The following is a 17,214-nucleotide window of genomic DNA, read 5'->3' on the forward strand; positions in this document are numbered from 1 at the left end:
TCTGCTTCTCCAAAAATCAAACTTTCAGTTTTACGTATCTATTAACTAGCTAATGGCGTTACAACTGTTCCATATTTTCAAAAAATTTATAATAATGACAATACATTATCGATACTATTTTACGTATGATTACCTATGAGATACCCTATGTTTTGGGCCCCAAAAGTAAGGCAAGCGAGCTGACCGATATAAGAACGGCAACGTTTTCTTTTTTAGGCAGTTCTTATTTTTATTAATACTGGTACGACCACATATGTATATGTTCCTCGCTCTTCGTTTTGCGGCATTTAACCAGTTTACCATCGGATACGCGCATTGATACTCGTTTCGGTTCCGTGATATCAATTCCTTTTTTAACGTTACTTTGAATTGATTTCTTTTGTGACTTTTTTTTTTGAAATGCGTATGAACTTTTGTAAAAATGTACCAAGGGTAAGTTTTCTTACATAGAGTTCATATTTTTCATCTAATGAATTGTTTTCTTATTTCTCTATCTTGATATCAGAGAGGTTCAAATACAATTTGAGTTCTGATTATAGACATAGTTTACACTTTAAAATTATTAGGGTTAAGTAGAAGACTACTCTTTTTTGTATAATGAATTATTTTTTTGTAAATATCTAAATAAAAGCCAGTTTATTATTATTGTTATTATATATTTTTTATTTATTTTTCAATAAAAAATCTCTGTAACTTTATAGAACTGCTCGCCATTGTTTCACAAATTCAATCTGATGCATTTATAGTAATAAACACCATATAAATAAATACTCAAAGGTATTTAGTGCACTAGTAGTAAACTCTTCTCGGTATAGAGAAAACCGGTCTAAATGTATTTTATGGAATATGTAACACAATTTTCTCTTTTAAAATTCGCTTAAAAAAAGCAACAGTCGTTATATTAACATAAAGATTGTCAACATGTTTAATATGTAAATGAATATTTTTGGTAAATCAAGGCTGTGGCACATTTTCTAAACAAGAATTTTGTATATTAGAGCCGGCGTTTACACGAATGTAAAAATTAGATATTAGGATAAACGAGTCGTGATTTTATTTGCAATAATATAGGGTTAGTTAGAGAGCAATTCTAAACGCGTAAAATTAGATTTAATGATTTAAGTTTATTTAAGCTACTCTAAGTCGAAGTAATATTTTTTTTGCCATTCTGCGAGTTGGTACCAAATTTTGCTTAAATTTTTATGATATACCTTTATTTAAAACGTAATAAATAATTAAAGGAATATTTTAAAAAGTCTTAAACATTTTTGGGATATTTCAGGAAGACCTGTCATCAAAATATACATTCCTGTAGTGTCTTACCGACAATGTCCAGAATCTACTTTTATAACGCATTTAAAAATATATTGCGTACGGAATTCAAATATGTTTACTTAAAGAACCACAAAAATCTATAAAAGGATCATTAAATCATCAGTGAACATTCAATCGTTCATGGTGTGATATCTCAGCAAAAAATATATAATTGCAATAAAAGAATAGCAGCAATGGGTACATTTCTCGATACCAATATGTTTGGTAGATATCTTTACTACTTACTTTTTAAATTACAAGACGTATACCTCCTATACGAATTTCGGCTTGAGGGTATATTATATAAAGTATATAGTACTCAATTTATGATCAATTAATAACCAGAACCTTTTTATTTCTACGATATAACTAAATTATATATCCCAAGGAAAGTAAATGCTAATGAATAAGTGTGTAACTGGGACAATATTTTCAAAATACAGCCGATATATCTGAGTGCAGAAGTCGCATCGCATTTATACATTGTACCACGCTTTAATAAACTGACAAATATGTATAATTTGGCTCTTCGTATAACGGTACCTATTTTAAAACATACAAGTAAGGTACATATAACGCAAAAAAAATGACTGTAAACTGATGGTACAATGGTTTGTATGTGATTGATCGGTGAAATAAGAAGGTTGACAGCCGGAACGGGTATTTGTAGACATAATAAAAATTATAATTCCTCCGGCGGGTTTTTTTCTTTAAAGATTTTGGAGCTCAAGGTTCAATTATGGGAGTATCAATGAATACCGGATACCGGTAATGAAATTTGGCACACCCTGATGTGGGTCATACTTTTGCAAATTTTAACTGGTTCTTTTAAGCAATTAATTTCAGCACTATGTGATAACCAAATGAAAAAAAAGAATTTCTGTATTTTGTCGCATAATTGCACGGAAATTCATTATTTTTTAAAGATTTATGGATTGTTCTATGCAGATCTTGGTGCTCATTTCAATAATGCAAGTGAAATTGGGACACCGAAGTCATAAATATTTTAATTTTCTAACAAGGTAATAAATTTTCTTAAATAGTTAACAGCTAGTAATTTTTGGTATTTCCGTATGACATTTGTCGTAAAGCTATTATAGCACTATTCTTGCTGCAATTTGTTTATTGTCGTGTAAATAAATTAATCATCTGACCCTCATCTCTATGCTTAAAAAGGCTCTTCGTGTGCAGTCCATAATAAAACATTATTTTTTATTGCAGGAAACTTCACTGTAGCTTGGTCATAACTTTAGTGATATCATCGTTAAGCAGGTGTGATGAAACGACTCAACAATATTTAGAAAATGCTGTGAGAAGTTTAAAAAATTTAAGACAACTTCAAACCTTTAAACGAGTTGATATACCTGAAGATAATTTAAAACCTTTTGAAAATTTAAACAATCGTAGAAGCCAACCGCAAGTAAGTTAAATCAATTACGGTGATTCAGTTTCTAAAATGGGATTTTCAGTATTCTGAAGGCGTACCTCCACTCTCACTGACCAAAGGAGAATTGGCAGCATTATATGAGCAAGCAGTATCTAAAGGAGAATCATTGAAATTAGATACTGGTGACAGCGAATATGTTCATGCAGTTGTTCATCATTTGGATGAAGATAAACCAGCAGATAGTCACGTAACCTTTCCAAAGGAGCATGAGGTAACAGAACATGAGGCTCCAAGCGAAGATGCAGGCTACTATTACTATTATTATCCTTTAAAAAGTTTTATGGATGAATTTACTTCACAGCCTTCCGATGAATCGCCTGTAAGTAATAAAGAAAACGCAGCGAAAATCTAAAATACTGTGTACTTTTTGAGGATTATATAAGTAGTATATTACTTAAGTAGATAAAATCTGCTTCAAATTATACAAACCTTACAAGTAGCATAAATAGATTTAATTGTAAACAATAAAATAAAGAACTGGTGTATTGGTCATTATTCTTTATTTTTAGGCAAGTTATCATAAACCTTCATTTCATCACAAGGAGCTAACCACATATAAGCCGCCATTTACTTACCATTCTCACCATCACCAGGTAACCATTCATATCTCATCCTAACCATCACAATTTATTTTAATTACTGTATAGCTGGCAGATGCACTTTTACCTTAACTCTCGAATATCTCATATTGAAGGTTCAATGTATATTTTTTAGCACAATGTAACAATCCAAGCAGCAGACCATCATAAAAAAGAAGCAGCAAAGCCAATGGAACCTCTTTTTATGGCAATATCAGGATTTATAGGGATGGCAGTCATGTTTGTATTATCGATGATGTTCTTTCCGAAGTATAAACCTAAAATATTCAACGATATTAAAAAAAAGGATAAACTTGACGATTTCGCCCGGTTTGCTTTAAATGCTATCGAAGGGCATTGTGCCGAGCGATTTGCCTGTGAACTTACCAAGACTGCCAGGTCTTTTGATGTGGAAGATAATAGATTTTATAAGTATGTTTCTGATACTAATTATTTTTTATATTGTATAGCATCAATACATTTTATTACCCTAATCTATCAAAATACGGTATAAATTCTCTTCTTTTTTGACGTAGCTATTGATGGATATCAATTTTTATATCTTCAATTAAGATATTTGAATCTTCAGTATTATTCAAGTATTCTAATTAATTGTTGTTTGTTTAAGATTGCTGAAGCGCGTGGCTCCAGGTACATTTGGAAGATATATTAATAATTCTCAAAAGTATGCAAATAAGCAGTTACAGTGCACAGCGATACCATGTCAAAAGAAGAAACCAAATAATCAAAATAAAAAACCAATAAACCAAAATCAAAAGAAAAAGAATATTAATAATAAATCGGCGAACAAGAAAAGCCGCTAAGAAAATTCCAAGCTACCAAAGCCATTAATTTAGTGATTATTTATTTATTTATTTATTTTGTAATTGTCTAAGTAGAATAAAACAAATTTCCTAGGCATGATTGTTTTATTATCGTAAATCAAATATGGCCAAAGTAACTGAACGGTGGAAAATGTATAAATTAATAAATACCCCTTAGCTACGTTAGTTGCATATACAGTCTTAATTTTGTATTCTATCTAAAATACGCTTAAAACTTATAATATATACACGTAAAACCAACAAAAATAATTACGATACACATTATTTGAATCTATACAAAATACATATAAGCCAAAAGCGACCTTGTAGTCTAAAGAGTATTACAGCATATCTAGAGTAAAACCAATTCTATAAATGCTCTAGTTGCTAAAAAAAAAGTAAATTTAGTGAACATCATTATCAAGCTACTCGATGTTTCAATTTTGCAATTTAATTAAAAAAGCATTAAAAAAACACTAAATAATTTCTGGCTAAAAGTAAGATAAGTTGGCAATTGATTAATCTTTATGGCATTAATGAGTGAAAAAACTTATAGCTGCATATGATAATTTTCTAACATTTACTGATATATTCTTACATATCTTGTTCCTCCTACTCTTTAAATTGTAAAAATCTATGCAGAAAGGCATATACAGAAAATGTTAAAATAAAACCTGCTATAAGTTTCATTTTGCCTATAGGATAGACACATGGCTAATTTTACCTATAAGCAGTTTTATTGTAAATATATCTGCATAAGCATGAGGTAACATATGTATATGGAAAAACCAGGTAATTACGACATCAGTGATCCACATTAAAAAAAGAATGCCTTAATTATCTGTTTTTTTATTTAAAATAAAAATTTTAAAACGTAACGAAAGAAAGAAACTTAAATACTCATCGACCCTGAAATTATAAAAAAAAACTTAAAAAGTTATATACGTTGTTCTTTCGAAAGACACCCGGAAAGTTTACAAACCTTGCTAAAATGATCTAAACGTAAGACTTATTGCAATGAAGTGATTGAGCAAGTGTGACAGTTTTCAGGATAATTTGAAATTTTAACCAAGGTACTTTCAGGAAAGTCTTATGAAACCCTAACAAAATTAAACTTATTACAAAAGAGTGTTATTAATGCATTTGCATTATGTTGTTAACACAAGTCACGCTACTTTAAAAATGTATGTTTTTGTTGCAAGATACTAAAAAATATAATACAAATATGGTGCAATAAAATGAACATATAACAAAATATCACTAACATTGCCAATGCATTGGCACATAAACTAAGATAAAATAAAGTAAAATAATATACAAAGAACTGCACAAGAATAAGACATTGCACGTCTTTAGCGATATAGTTTAGAAGGAAACATGATATATTATTTATTCTAAAGTAGCACTAAGTTAAGATATCAAGTGCTCAAACAAGGATAAACCTGACCAAATTTATATACAAAATTACTGGCAAAAGAATTACCATAAGCATGGAAAAAGTTGAAGATTTCTTTAAATGTACTGCAGTAAATATGTAGTATGAATGGGTGATCCAAATACCAAACTATTAGACTAAATCTCCATGTCTCTATACGTTTCGTTGGTCAAACGACTAACGAAAACAATTTTTTTTTTCTGATTTTGCAATACATTTTAAAAAATCCCAAACCTCAATTCTTCTAAAATGTATAAAAAAAAATATAAAATGTGATTTTTTATGTAAAGTGGCAACAAATTTTTGGTAGTATGGATGATAGTTAGGTGACCAACAGGTATGGATATTTAGAGTTTTTTTAAGCAGATAGTATTAATTAAAGTCAAGTAATCTTTTAATATAAAAGATGTTTTAGGCACATATTAAACAGAAACTCCCGAAAATAGCTTACTACGATTTGGTAATTCGGTGCGTATCACAAAAAAACTAATTTTGGTAAAAAAAGTCTTTGGTTGTTTAGTAGATACTTCCTAAGAATAAATTATATTTTGGCATTAAGTTTTTAGAGGATTCAGTCTTAAGAACATAAAGCGGTTTCATTTCATAAATTAAGACAATTATTATATTTTAGGAGATATCCTATTCAGATAGCTAATCGAGATTAAAGTAGAATGCATGAGAGATTCAAAAAATTGTCTTAAAATGACAACTATAAAAACGCATTATTTAATTGGGTTCTATTTAATATATGCAAAAATAAATTGTATATGTTGTAAGTTGACGTACTATTCAGTAAAAAAAATATATAAATACTAGTTTGCCATTTTTTTGAGTACATCAGCTAATTAGCGACCTAAAACGTATACTACATAACTATGAGATTGCCTACAGTGTTAGTGGAAAAACTTCTAACTACTACTTAACATCAAAACTTGTCACAATGAAAATTTTCATTCTTCGATAACCACAAAGATTTGTTCTACCCTTAAACGTATATTTTGTGTTAAAAAAATAATAAAATTTGAGCAAAATAGTTTATCCTTTATATGATCTATTTGCGATTAAGGGAACGTGATTATTACCATTAATACCAATACTACTCTTAAAAAATTCTAAAAACGCGTTGCCTATGAGTACTTTGGTTTTTAAAACCGAAATGGCGGTTTTTACTGGAAATATTATTTTTCTTTACAAAGATTAATATGTTATAATATATAAAAGTACAGCACATATAAAAATACCCAAACTTCCTCTTAAACCAACAAATAAGGTTCTTTTTTGGAATGACATTTCGTATATGGCACAGTTTTATTTAGAGTTTTTTATGATTCGCTTAAACCGTGAAGCTCTGCGTAGTTTACTATAGCCCTGTGTAAAAACTCATATTGTGCCTAAAAATAATACATTGTCAAAAAAACCGTTTTTTTTTTAAGTTTAATTTACTTACGTAAGAGTTAATTAAAGCCTGTCTTTGAGACCTGAGTTTACGAGTGACAGTAAAAACGTCAACTCTACGCTCAGTTCGGAGCTGCTGCACCAATATACTGAGTCCGACAAACATTGAACTCCGATCGGAACCGGAAATACAATGAACCACCATTGAAGGAGAGCACCCTGTTTTTATAATCGCAGTTTGAGAGTAATCGACCAGTTCAATCAAACCTCTCGTTACTTCAGGGACCTGGAAATTATAATTGTCTTAACCCTTTTTGCTCAAGAAAATATTTAAAAAAAAAGTCTCACCTCCCCATCGACAGTTGGCCATCCATGGTACTGTAAATGCGTCACTTTATGTTCCTCCCCGTCTCGACCCTTAACAAAGAACTCCCTCCTAGTATAATAAGGGCAAGTCTCAGCCTGAACATACCTAACAGTGATATGATCATAAGTACCCTCACAGCCCTCTTCTGGCCAATACCTGGCGCATTTGTTCTCACCCAACTCAGAAAGCATCACAATGACACTTATACCTTGCTCAGAAATCATGCGCCAGAAGTCGTTGATAGTATTCTCCATCGGGTCTTGACTTATAATGAATGATTCTGTATTATCATAACCCTCTATGAACGAAGCATTTATGTAAGTCGAATGTTCTTTTCCGGAGAGTGGAGTCAAAATCACCCTGTTTCTGTCGTATGGTAGAACACCGTCAGATCGGTTTTTGTCTCTGTTTTCATCTCCACTCGCGACTGAACACGATTTTCTGTCTTCAAAAGCGTTAATGATATTCTCAAACTCTTCTTCCAGCTTGCATTTGTTGTCTTTATCTGTCTGACGCAACTTATCCACTGATGTTTTTAACTCATTCACCATTAATTCTGTGTCGCCATACTGTGTAACCTCCATAAGGGCCCGGTAAATGAATATGTATTGTTTCTAAAAAGTGAAAAAGGCATAAACAAATCAATAAAATAAATGGTTTAAATTATACATACCAATGACTGGACTAAAAAGTTTCTCTGATGTCTCAAATCACATATGGTATTAAATATTGACACCTGACCTTCCTCCCTTAATTGTTGAAGCAAACAGTCTAAAGCAACTAACGTTCCGGTACGACCAACGCCAGCACTGCAGTGAACTAATATGCAACCCTTTTCAATGCTATAAGCCTCATTAACTCTTTTAACAAACTTTATGATGCCACTTGGGTGTTCTGGAGCCATAAAATCTTTCCACACTAAATAATGGTATTGTGTTATTCGACGTTCTTCAATGTCTTTACCATTGTTTGATATTCGGACAATCTTCAAATCTCTTACTATGTAATCTGAGTAACGCGTTTCTTGTAGATGAGTAACTGTAATTTTACCAAAGGTCTTTTCTCCATCAGCTTTGTCAGGCCAGTACTTGGCACATTTTGTTTTGCTGTATTCCTCCAGATTCGTCAACATGAGAATCATTTCTAAATGTTGCTCCCAAATCATACGCCAGAAATCGTTGACGGTAGTATCCATCGGTCCTTGAGCACAAATAAACTTCTTTCGTTCCTTATAACCCATTACGAAATTCGCGTTTATGTAATCTGATCCAGCGATTCCGTCAACTTGCGACAATTTAACTCTAGTCTGATCATAGGCTTTGATATCTGGATACCTGTTTTTGTAAATGTTTTCTTTGCAATCTGATGATCTTGTAGTCCTATCAGAAAACCTGTCTGGTAAAAGCTCAAACTCCTGCTGAAATCCATAGTCAGAATCTCTGTGATGTTCCACATATGCCGTAGTTAGTTCTGATTTATTAATTGGACTCATATCAGGAGGATTAAGAGACACCAACCTCTGTCTACCACGCAGGTTTCTCAATGAAGCTCTGAAGGTAATCATCTCGACTGCTTGAGCATGTGCTTGCTTAGTATATCTATGCAAAATGCATAAGACTCCAAGTAGTACCAGTATCACAACCATTAAACCACAAAGAACTTGAAATATAAGACTAATAGTTGCTGTACGAGGAGCCGTTAATACTTCTGGTCCTGGATTCATCATATCAAGATAACTACTGTACGCCACCAGAAAAACTGGAGTAGAACTTCCACGAACTAAAAAAAACATCTCAATGAAAACAAAAATATTTACATATTAGTACTTAATAGCCTACCAATTATCTCAACAAATCCTGTGTAATTACTACTAATATCTAAATTTCCATCATTCGGAGGTAATGGATCGCTAAGCATTTCATCCCTTCTCACTCTGTTAGAAATATCACCTTGAGTCTTGTTTTGGTTCCTTTCTTTGATTTTATCTTCCTTAGGGGTGTTATAGGGTCTCAAACCAATACACTGGTCACATTCAGAATTGGTTGTGTTAAAAACTTTGTCATCTCCCAAAAATACTTCATTGTGAAAAGAAGCACTAGAATATAAATAATGTTTTGCTAACTGAGGTTTTATTATAAAATTAATATGTTAAAGGCAATGTTTAGGTGGAAAAATTTTATAAGTGTTATTCCTACGAATTAAAGAAAGTTTCATTTTATATAAGACATAGTATTCAATAAAACACAAAATGCGAATTTTTTGTTAACTCATCTAACTTCAGTGATCTTACAAGAAAAACAGTGTTCTTACCTGTCAAACATTTCAGCAACATAAGCTCCTCCCTTAGGAGTTCTATGGGCCTCTTGATAAGACATGATGGTCAGGTCTTCAGGAGTAGGAAGATCAGATAGTTTTTGTTGATCCTCCATACGCACCAAATAAATTCTATAGCAACAAATCGGCCCATTTCTCTCGGAAATTCTCGGAACAAAGAGTTTGAACATCCACTTCCCTAGCTGCTCTTCCATTTTCTTCCAATGGATTCTGGCTATTTTCTGTTTATCTGGTAAGGCCGGAGGCATTTGGCAAGAAAGGGTTTTTGGTATACCGTTTTTTCTCAAACGCGTTACCCCAGATATTCTGACAGTATAATTTGTGTTGGCTGACACATTGTAAAAACGTGTAATGAGCGTCTTTTCACTAGTACTGGTAACTTTTGGTCCCCAAGTAACGTGTTCTAGATGACCTTGTTCATTGATAAAAGTGGCGCTGCCCTCTAAATTTACATTATAGGTTTGAATTATGCCGTTAGGTTGTTTTGGAGGTTCCCAAGAAACATAGACAAAGTTTGTATGGCTGATATTATCAGAGCGACATTCTATTGATGCATTTGATGGCGCCTCTGAAATACCATCCATTGTAGTTCCATTAACAATTTCTGACCATGGTCCACACTCTCTGCTATAATCACTACAAGCTGCAATTTGGAAATTATACGTGGTAGCCGAGTGCAGTTCGGAAAACATGTATAGGTAATCTCTGGCTGGTTGTATGGCCTCAAATTTTTGAGGACTATTATAAGATCTAAGAATGAGGTTATAGTAATGTATATGGTCCCTAAATTTTTCTGGAGGCATGCTCCATTTGATCGTAATTGAGCTAGAAGTGACGCCAGTAACTGTCACTTCAGGGACGAATATTGGTTCTTCATCAAGCATTTGAAGGGGGGCGCTAGTTGCATATGGACTTTCTCCTTGAGAGTTCTTGGCTTGAATTCTTACAGTGTAAAATGAGTTGTTTCTTTCTACATTTAAGATCAAAAAATTTTTGGAATTATTTAATTTGGAACGATAATAAAGCCATTCAGTATCATTATCTGATTTATATTGCACAACATATTGAAGATCTTTAGGACTGTTTCCATCATTTACTGTCCAATTCATAAAAATCTTATTTGTACCAATTGGTTTTATAACATCAATGATTATATGTGGTTTATCTAATACCAATATAGCTGTTGAGGCATTTACATTAGAAATTTCATTACCAGCTGCACAGGAATATGTGCCATTATCATGTTTGGTGACTTGCACCTTTAAAGTTGAACTGATGGTAGTTTCATTTATAACAGTTGTACTCCATGTGTCAAATGGCAAAGTGTTGTCATCTTTTAACCAACTAACATAATCAATAGGGTATCCATCAAAAACACATGTTAGGTTAACAGTATTATGGATTTTTGTGTAAATTGGTTCACTGATCTGTACAACACTAACAGGTTTTGTTACATTAAGAATTATGTTTGTTAGATCTAGCTCACTTATATTCTGATTTGTTGCATGACATGTATACTGGCCAGTATGATTAAAATTTATGTTTAGAATGTGCAATATAGAAACTTCAAACTTATTGCCTGACTCTTTATTTATGTTTTCACTCTCCATTTCCAGTTTAAACCTAAAAATGTCATTTCTAGTTTATATTTAGAAAGTACAATGTACACATGACCATCAAAGCTATTTATAATTTTTACATTTTTACTTTTTCTAGTAACATCCCAAAAACAGTTGTTATTTCCTTATCACAATTAAATAAAGATAACAGAAGAGTTTTATTTAGGTAATATATTTTAAACCATATAGGGATGTACTATATAAGTTGTGCCCATTTGCTTATAGTAAAAATATCAATACATTAAATTAAATATGGTTATGCTTTTAAACAAAATCATTAATCCTATTAGATCATTTTTAAAACCAAATATTATTTACAAATTTCAATGGCAAACTAAAATTATGTAACTTTAGATAATTATTTATCATTTATTATTCTGTGTATTCTCGCACCACAAAGCACAGAGATAAAACCTAGGTAAGTGTCTATATTTGCATTATTAGCTTATTTAATTAAATATTCTGTTGTTGTTAATCATTATTTTAAGCTTATTAACAAAGTAATGCATTCATACCCATCTTGTTCGTTAATCTGATTTGTATCAAGAACTTGATCATTAAATCCCCACATCATTTTGCTAGTCATCCATTTTGTCTTACAAATTAAAGTCACATTTTCACCAAGAGGCAACCGAAGTGGATTTTCATACTTTAGGACTTCAATAGTCATATTGACCTCCTTGTCTGCTTGAGCTGGGGCATATTCTTCTAAAATAATAGAAATGCAATTTATCAGAAGTTTAAGGTTTCATTTTAATGCATTAGGTATGTTCATTTAGTTTTTTATCTTTACAGGAAGTATTTAAAGATGGGTAGACTTTGGTAGGTTAATGATAAGACACTAAGGTTTTGTAACTGCTTTTTATTAAATCTTGAAATTACAAACATGCTTTACAGCAGAAAAGGAGGAAAAATACATTTATTTATGACAAAACTGAGAAACAAAAATCTACTAAGACATATTTTTTTTGTAGAATGATTGAAAAGGATTTTATGTGATTTAAAGACATGTAAGGTATAGTTTATCAACCTTCTTAATGCAAGATACTGTTTATTTTGAGTTTTTATCTTTAGGAAAATATTTAAAGATAAGGGGAGTATGGCAGTAGATTGGATAAGTGATTATATTATATTACTTTTATAAACTTCAAGGCTGTAAAAATGTCATTCAATATAGTAAAAGTCACACACAAAGTTGATAAAAAAACTTTGAGTACTGAAATACTTCCACTGAGGCCTTTGTTCATTATTATTTGACTCTATCCCCACATTACTTTAAGTGTGGATTAGGCATCCATATAAACCTCTATTCTGATTCTAGGTTTATATGAATGGTTATTCCCAAGGTTAATTTATATTGACCACTAACGCAATTCCATATAAATATGATTTTTCATGTTTAATATTTACTTTTTTTTGTTTTGATCTCAATTACATGAACTTTCAAATCTTAAACAAGATTTAGCAGATAATTCATGAAGATTTTTAAATTCATGTGAATTAGAGTTATCAAAACATTTTAGATCATTACACATAATTACTGTGGCTCTACATAGGGTGGTCATGTAAACATGATTATTTTGGTAAATATTTTTGACTATTTAAAAGATTTTCATGTGAAAAATAGAATTTAATACACTTAACTGAAATAGAGTGGATTTCATAGAATATAAAAACACTTTAAGAGGAAAGTGAGTCATGTACAGAATTTCTGTTGTCAAAACAAAATCTCAGTTCAATTAATAATTCCTGATAGTCAACAAAATAAAGCTGAAGAATTTGTTTATCTTGGGGTCATCCAATAGTTTATTATTAAACATTGAACCCTTCCGCGAATAACAAATAACTATGATATTAGCACATAAGTCTTATGTAAAGGTAAATATGACAACAATATACAAGTATATTGTTTACATGACATACAAGGGTAATTATTATCCTTTCATATGTATAGAACACATAGATTTTGAACATGCATTGCAAAGTACAGAATTTTCGGAGCCGGTAAGTAGTTAAATGAGTTGAAAAACTTACCAATAGGATTTCCATAAACGGCATAAAGGAAAGGATACAAAAGCAATAGGATTATTACATACTGGTGATGGGCTTGGCAGGACATGATTATATGATTTTTAAGTACTATCCTAAGTTGCACAATAGTTACTAATGAATTATCACTAAGATTTACAAAAAGCTGGAAGTAAGCAACTTCATTTTGTCTGTACTTTCATAACAAATGCTTTGAACATTATTTCCAAAATAAAATCGCCGACTACTTTGTTGTGGAAACCATACTGGATTTAATTACAACATTCGTAAATAGAGGTCAGCACCTGCTGGTCAATGACATGACATTACTGACATATTTATGACAGCAAACAGATCGTGTTCGATAATTTCTTGAACATAGAGATGTAGTAGCAGATCGACTAGTAGAGGGCTAAGGATAGATAACCTTGGGTCAGAGCTATAAAAAATCCATATAAGAACGTTATTCTTTTTTAGGCTGGTTGTATTATATCAAAAATCAATAATTAATTTTTCTCAAAATGTATTTTTTTTTATTTAGACATATTATACTTGTATATTCATATATTCTCTAGAATGTTTGTGGGAGTGTCTAAGAATTTTAAGTACAAGAGTCTACTTTGTTATTTTCCTAGAACATCTATACAGTGCATTTTTTTTATCTCGGGTCATAGGGTTTTACGTGTAATATTTTCAACCCCATGTCAGAATCTGTTCTATTTAATCGATAGGATTGAAACTTGGAACAAGTGAAGTTTAAGTTAACAGACTTTAAAAACTCCCATTATTTTGCAAAAAAATTTGCGAGAAACCTATTTAAAATACGTTTTTCTGATGAAAAAGTTTGCTTTTTCTGCACCTCGTAACCTTCATTACCTTTACACTTCAAAGCAGGTAGACAAATATCTGACAGTGATGCAAAATAATTTCCTCAAAATCTCAAAAATATATTTTCAAAAATCAACAATAAACAAATAAAACCTTTCAAATAAATTGTTCAAAGTGACCTCCAAATTGAGCCAAACAAAAGCCCAGACAGTTGTAGAAATGTCTTTTAACATTTAGGAGCTGCCGGGGAGTAATGGTACGCGAAGCCTCGATAATTCTATTACGAAGTTCTTCGATATTGTTGGGTCTGCCTCTAATAATATCAAACACTTTCGATGATAGATAGCCCCAATAAAAGTTATCTAAAGGCGAAAGATTGGGGCGCCCAAAACGTCCAATCCAGCGTCCTGGGAACGTGGCATTCAAAAACTCGGTAACAGTCGCTGCACTATGAGCAGGGGCTCCATCATGTTGAAAAATTATCCTGCCATTTTGAACAGCGTTTCCTAATGCGGGAATGACCTGCACCTGAAGTAATTCTAAATATTTTGCAGTATTCAGGCTACCCTCTATGAAAAATGGTCCAATTATTCGATCTCCAAGAATTCCTGCCCACACGTTAAGTTTCTGTCTTGTTTGGGTATGCGTTTCCTGGATGACGTGAGGATTTTCTCGCGTCCATATTCGAGTATTTTGTTTGTTGACTGTACCATTTGTACAGAAAGTACTTTCGTCTGAAAATAGTATTTTGTTTGTAATTGTGGGGTCGTTGTTAATTCGTTCCATCCACTGTTCACAAAACTGCATTCTAAGAAAATAATCATTAGGCAAGAGTTCTTGAACATTTCTAACTTTAAAAGATTTGTATTTTTCTTTTCTGATTGCCTTATAGCAACTACTCCTACTTTTTCCGGTAACTTCAGCAAACTGAGTAAGACTATTTGTTGGATTTTCTTCAACGGCCAAGCATACCTCCATTTTAAATTCTTCGTCTACTACAGTTTCGGTTCTTTTTCGTTTTAAGTGAGAACTGGCGATGCATCCAATCGTAATAAATTTTTCATGAAACCGTTGTACAGTTGATCTAGACGGGACAGGACGGTTAGGATAAGACACGGCAAAATTATCTACCACTTCTTGCGCCGATATTCCTCTAATGTAGTTTGAAACCATCTCAATGTGTAAATCCGACTGTAGTGTAAATCGACATTTTAAAGAGTTTTTGAACAATTTCAATGGAGCAATTTAAAAATTATTTTGTGTCACTGTCAGATATTTGTCTACCTGCTTTGAAGTGTAAAGGTAATGAAGGTTACGAGGTGCAGAAAAAGCAAACTTTTTCATCAGAAAAACGTATTTTAAATAGGTTTCTCGCAAATTTTTTTGCAAAATAATGGGATTTTTTAAAGTCTGTTAACTTAAACTTCACTTGTTCCAAGTTTCAATCCTATCGATTAAATAGAAAAGATTCTAACATGGGGTTGAAAATATTACACGTAAAACCCTATGACCCGAGATAAAAAAATGCACTGTATATCATGTGCTGAGGGTAGTAATCAAATACTATTTCTGAATAACTCTTGGCACTTATTTAATAAAGAGAATATTCGTAGAATAAATGATTGTGCTTATTGGGTGTGTGCTACCTTAGGCTGTTAGGCAAGAATCTGCTTTATATTTTTTTCTGAGCTATTTTGCATATAAACATTAATAATCAAAATTACTATGGACAATAAATAATAGTAACCATATGTACAGCATTTGGCTGTCTGTTACAGCAAAGTGTCCCACAACCTATTTATTATAAGTCTATGTGAACTCTTCTTTCTAGCTTGCAAGAACGGATCAAAAAGGTAACATTTTAAATTACATAAAAAGCAATGCGATAGGCATTGACCAAATTTCCTTTTATTGACAAATATATATGTCACATTATTAATTGCTGCTTTTTAACGTTACTAACGCTTCATCATTCAATAACCTTCGAATAATTAGTACTTTAAGAAAACTATTGTATTTCCAAATGTATAATTTTTTTCTCAAAAATTAAATAATTTTATCTATTACGCAGTATGGCATTAGACTGGACTGTGGTACTTATATAGCACTTACCAATGTTCTGGATGATATGATTTAGTCATCTGATAAGAAATTAATCAGTATTTTGATGCTCATAGATTTTTCTAAAGCATTTAATACTATAAATCATGCTCTTTAAATCTCCAAGTAGAAATTATATGGCTTTTTGTCAACTTCTTGTCAACTTATTCAATTTTACCTTAAAAGTAGATTTCAAACTATTTGCAGTCCGAATAAGCGGAAATATTATCCGTGTGTCGCAGGGTTCCTTTTTGGAACGTTTATTTTTATCTAATACGTCAGAATTCCTTTAAGTATTGTAAGTCCAGGCATTTGCTAACGATACACAGTTGGATTTCTGTCTTGATTCTGAAAATTTCAAGGAAGCTAAGACGTGCATTATTGGATTTATCCAAGATGAGTAATTTTATTCTAAAGTCATCTAGAAGACTAGTCTTATGATTTTTGGAAATATTAATAAAGTAAAAATATATATAATACAAAACTTGAATTGGTTTACACTGCAAAGAATTTGGGGATTTTGTTGGATATTCAGCTAAGATTCAGGGAACATATTAAAAAATTACTTTTTATAAAGAAATCGACTAATTAAAATGTATGAGCGTCGAATACTTTTTTTATGCACTTTTCTTGTAAAAAACTATAAGTAATCCAATGATTTCTATGAAAATTAGGAACAGAATTTCTCAACGGCGCATCTGTACCTCAGCAAGTGTATACAGGTTGGGGAATCGATTATTACACACAGAGAGGCGCCTAAAGGGGAAATATGGCAACGTTAGTAAACACCTGACGGGGTTAACTGTGTTACTTACAATAAAATTTCTCAAAATATTATGCGAAAGTTCAGGCTTTTCTAAAATTTTTCTGATGCTTTACATACATCAGTGTGCAACCCACATAGAATTGTTATCTCAAAATGTTTATTATGTTATGTATTGCGTA

The 17,214-nt window shown here is 31.7% G+C and overlaps 2 protein-coding genes across 4 annotated transcripts; one reads left to right on the forward strand and one right to left on the reverse strand.

Moving 5' to 3' along the window:
• The first annotated feature begins 255 nt into the window (after positions 1–255).
• On the forward strand, positions 256–4,258 carry LOC126748692 (uncharacterized). Of its 2 annotated transcripts, XM_050458069.1 has the most exons (6): positions 256–432; positions 2,536–2,734; positions 2,784–3,080; positions 3,271–3,354; positions 3,476–3,771; positions 3,968–4,258. In XM_050458069.1, the coding sequence occupies exons 1-6, from the start codon at positions 422–424 to the stop codon at positions 4,161–4,163; spliced, it is 1,083 nt and encodes a 360-aa protein (XP_050314026.1). In that variant the 5' UTR covers positions 256–421; the 3' UTR covers positions 4,164–4,258. The 2 variants fall into 2 exon arrangements, with proteins under 2 accessions (XP_050314026.1, XP_050314027.1); XM_050458070.1 differs by lacking the exon at positions 3,271–3,354.
• Positions 4,259–4,416: 158 nt separating this feature from the next.
• Positions 4,417–13,654, reverse strand: LOC126748399 (tyrosine-protein phosphatase 69D). Of its 2 annotated transcripts, none has more exons than XM_050457623.1 (8): positions 13,348–13,654; positions 11,829–12,018; positions 9,671–11,317; positions 9,199–9,455; positions 8,034–9,139; positions 7,342–7,974; positions 7,046–7,279; positions 4,417–6,989 (listed from the first exon to the last, which is right to left on the reverse strand). In XM_050457623.1, exons 1-8 carry the CDS (start codon positions 13,430–13,432, stop codon positions 6,921–6,923), a joined length of 4,221 nt encoding a protein of 1,406 aa, XP_050313580.1. In that variant the 5' UTR covers positions 13,433–13,654; the 3' UTR covers positions 4,417–6,920. The 2 variants fall into 2 exon arrangements, with proteins under 2 accessions (XP_050313580.1, XP_050313579.1); XM_050457622.1 differs by having other exon boundaries at positions 4,418–6,989; positions 11,829–12,021; positions 13,348–13,652.
• Between the last annotated feature and the right edge of the window lie 3,560 nt (positions 13,655–17,214).

This window comes from Anthonomus grandis, chromosome 22 (genome assembly GCF_022605725.1).
Source record: "Anthonomus grandis grandis chromosome 22, icAntGran1.3, whole genome shotgun sequence".
In the NCBI taxonomy this organism is placed as follows: domain Eukaryota; kingdom Metazoa; phylum Arthropoda; class Insecta; order Coleoptera; family Curculionidae; genus Anthonomus; species Anthonomus grandis.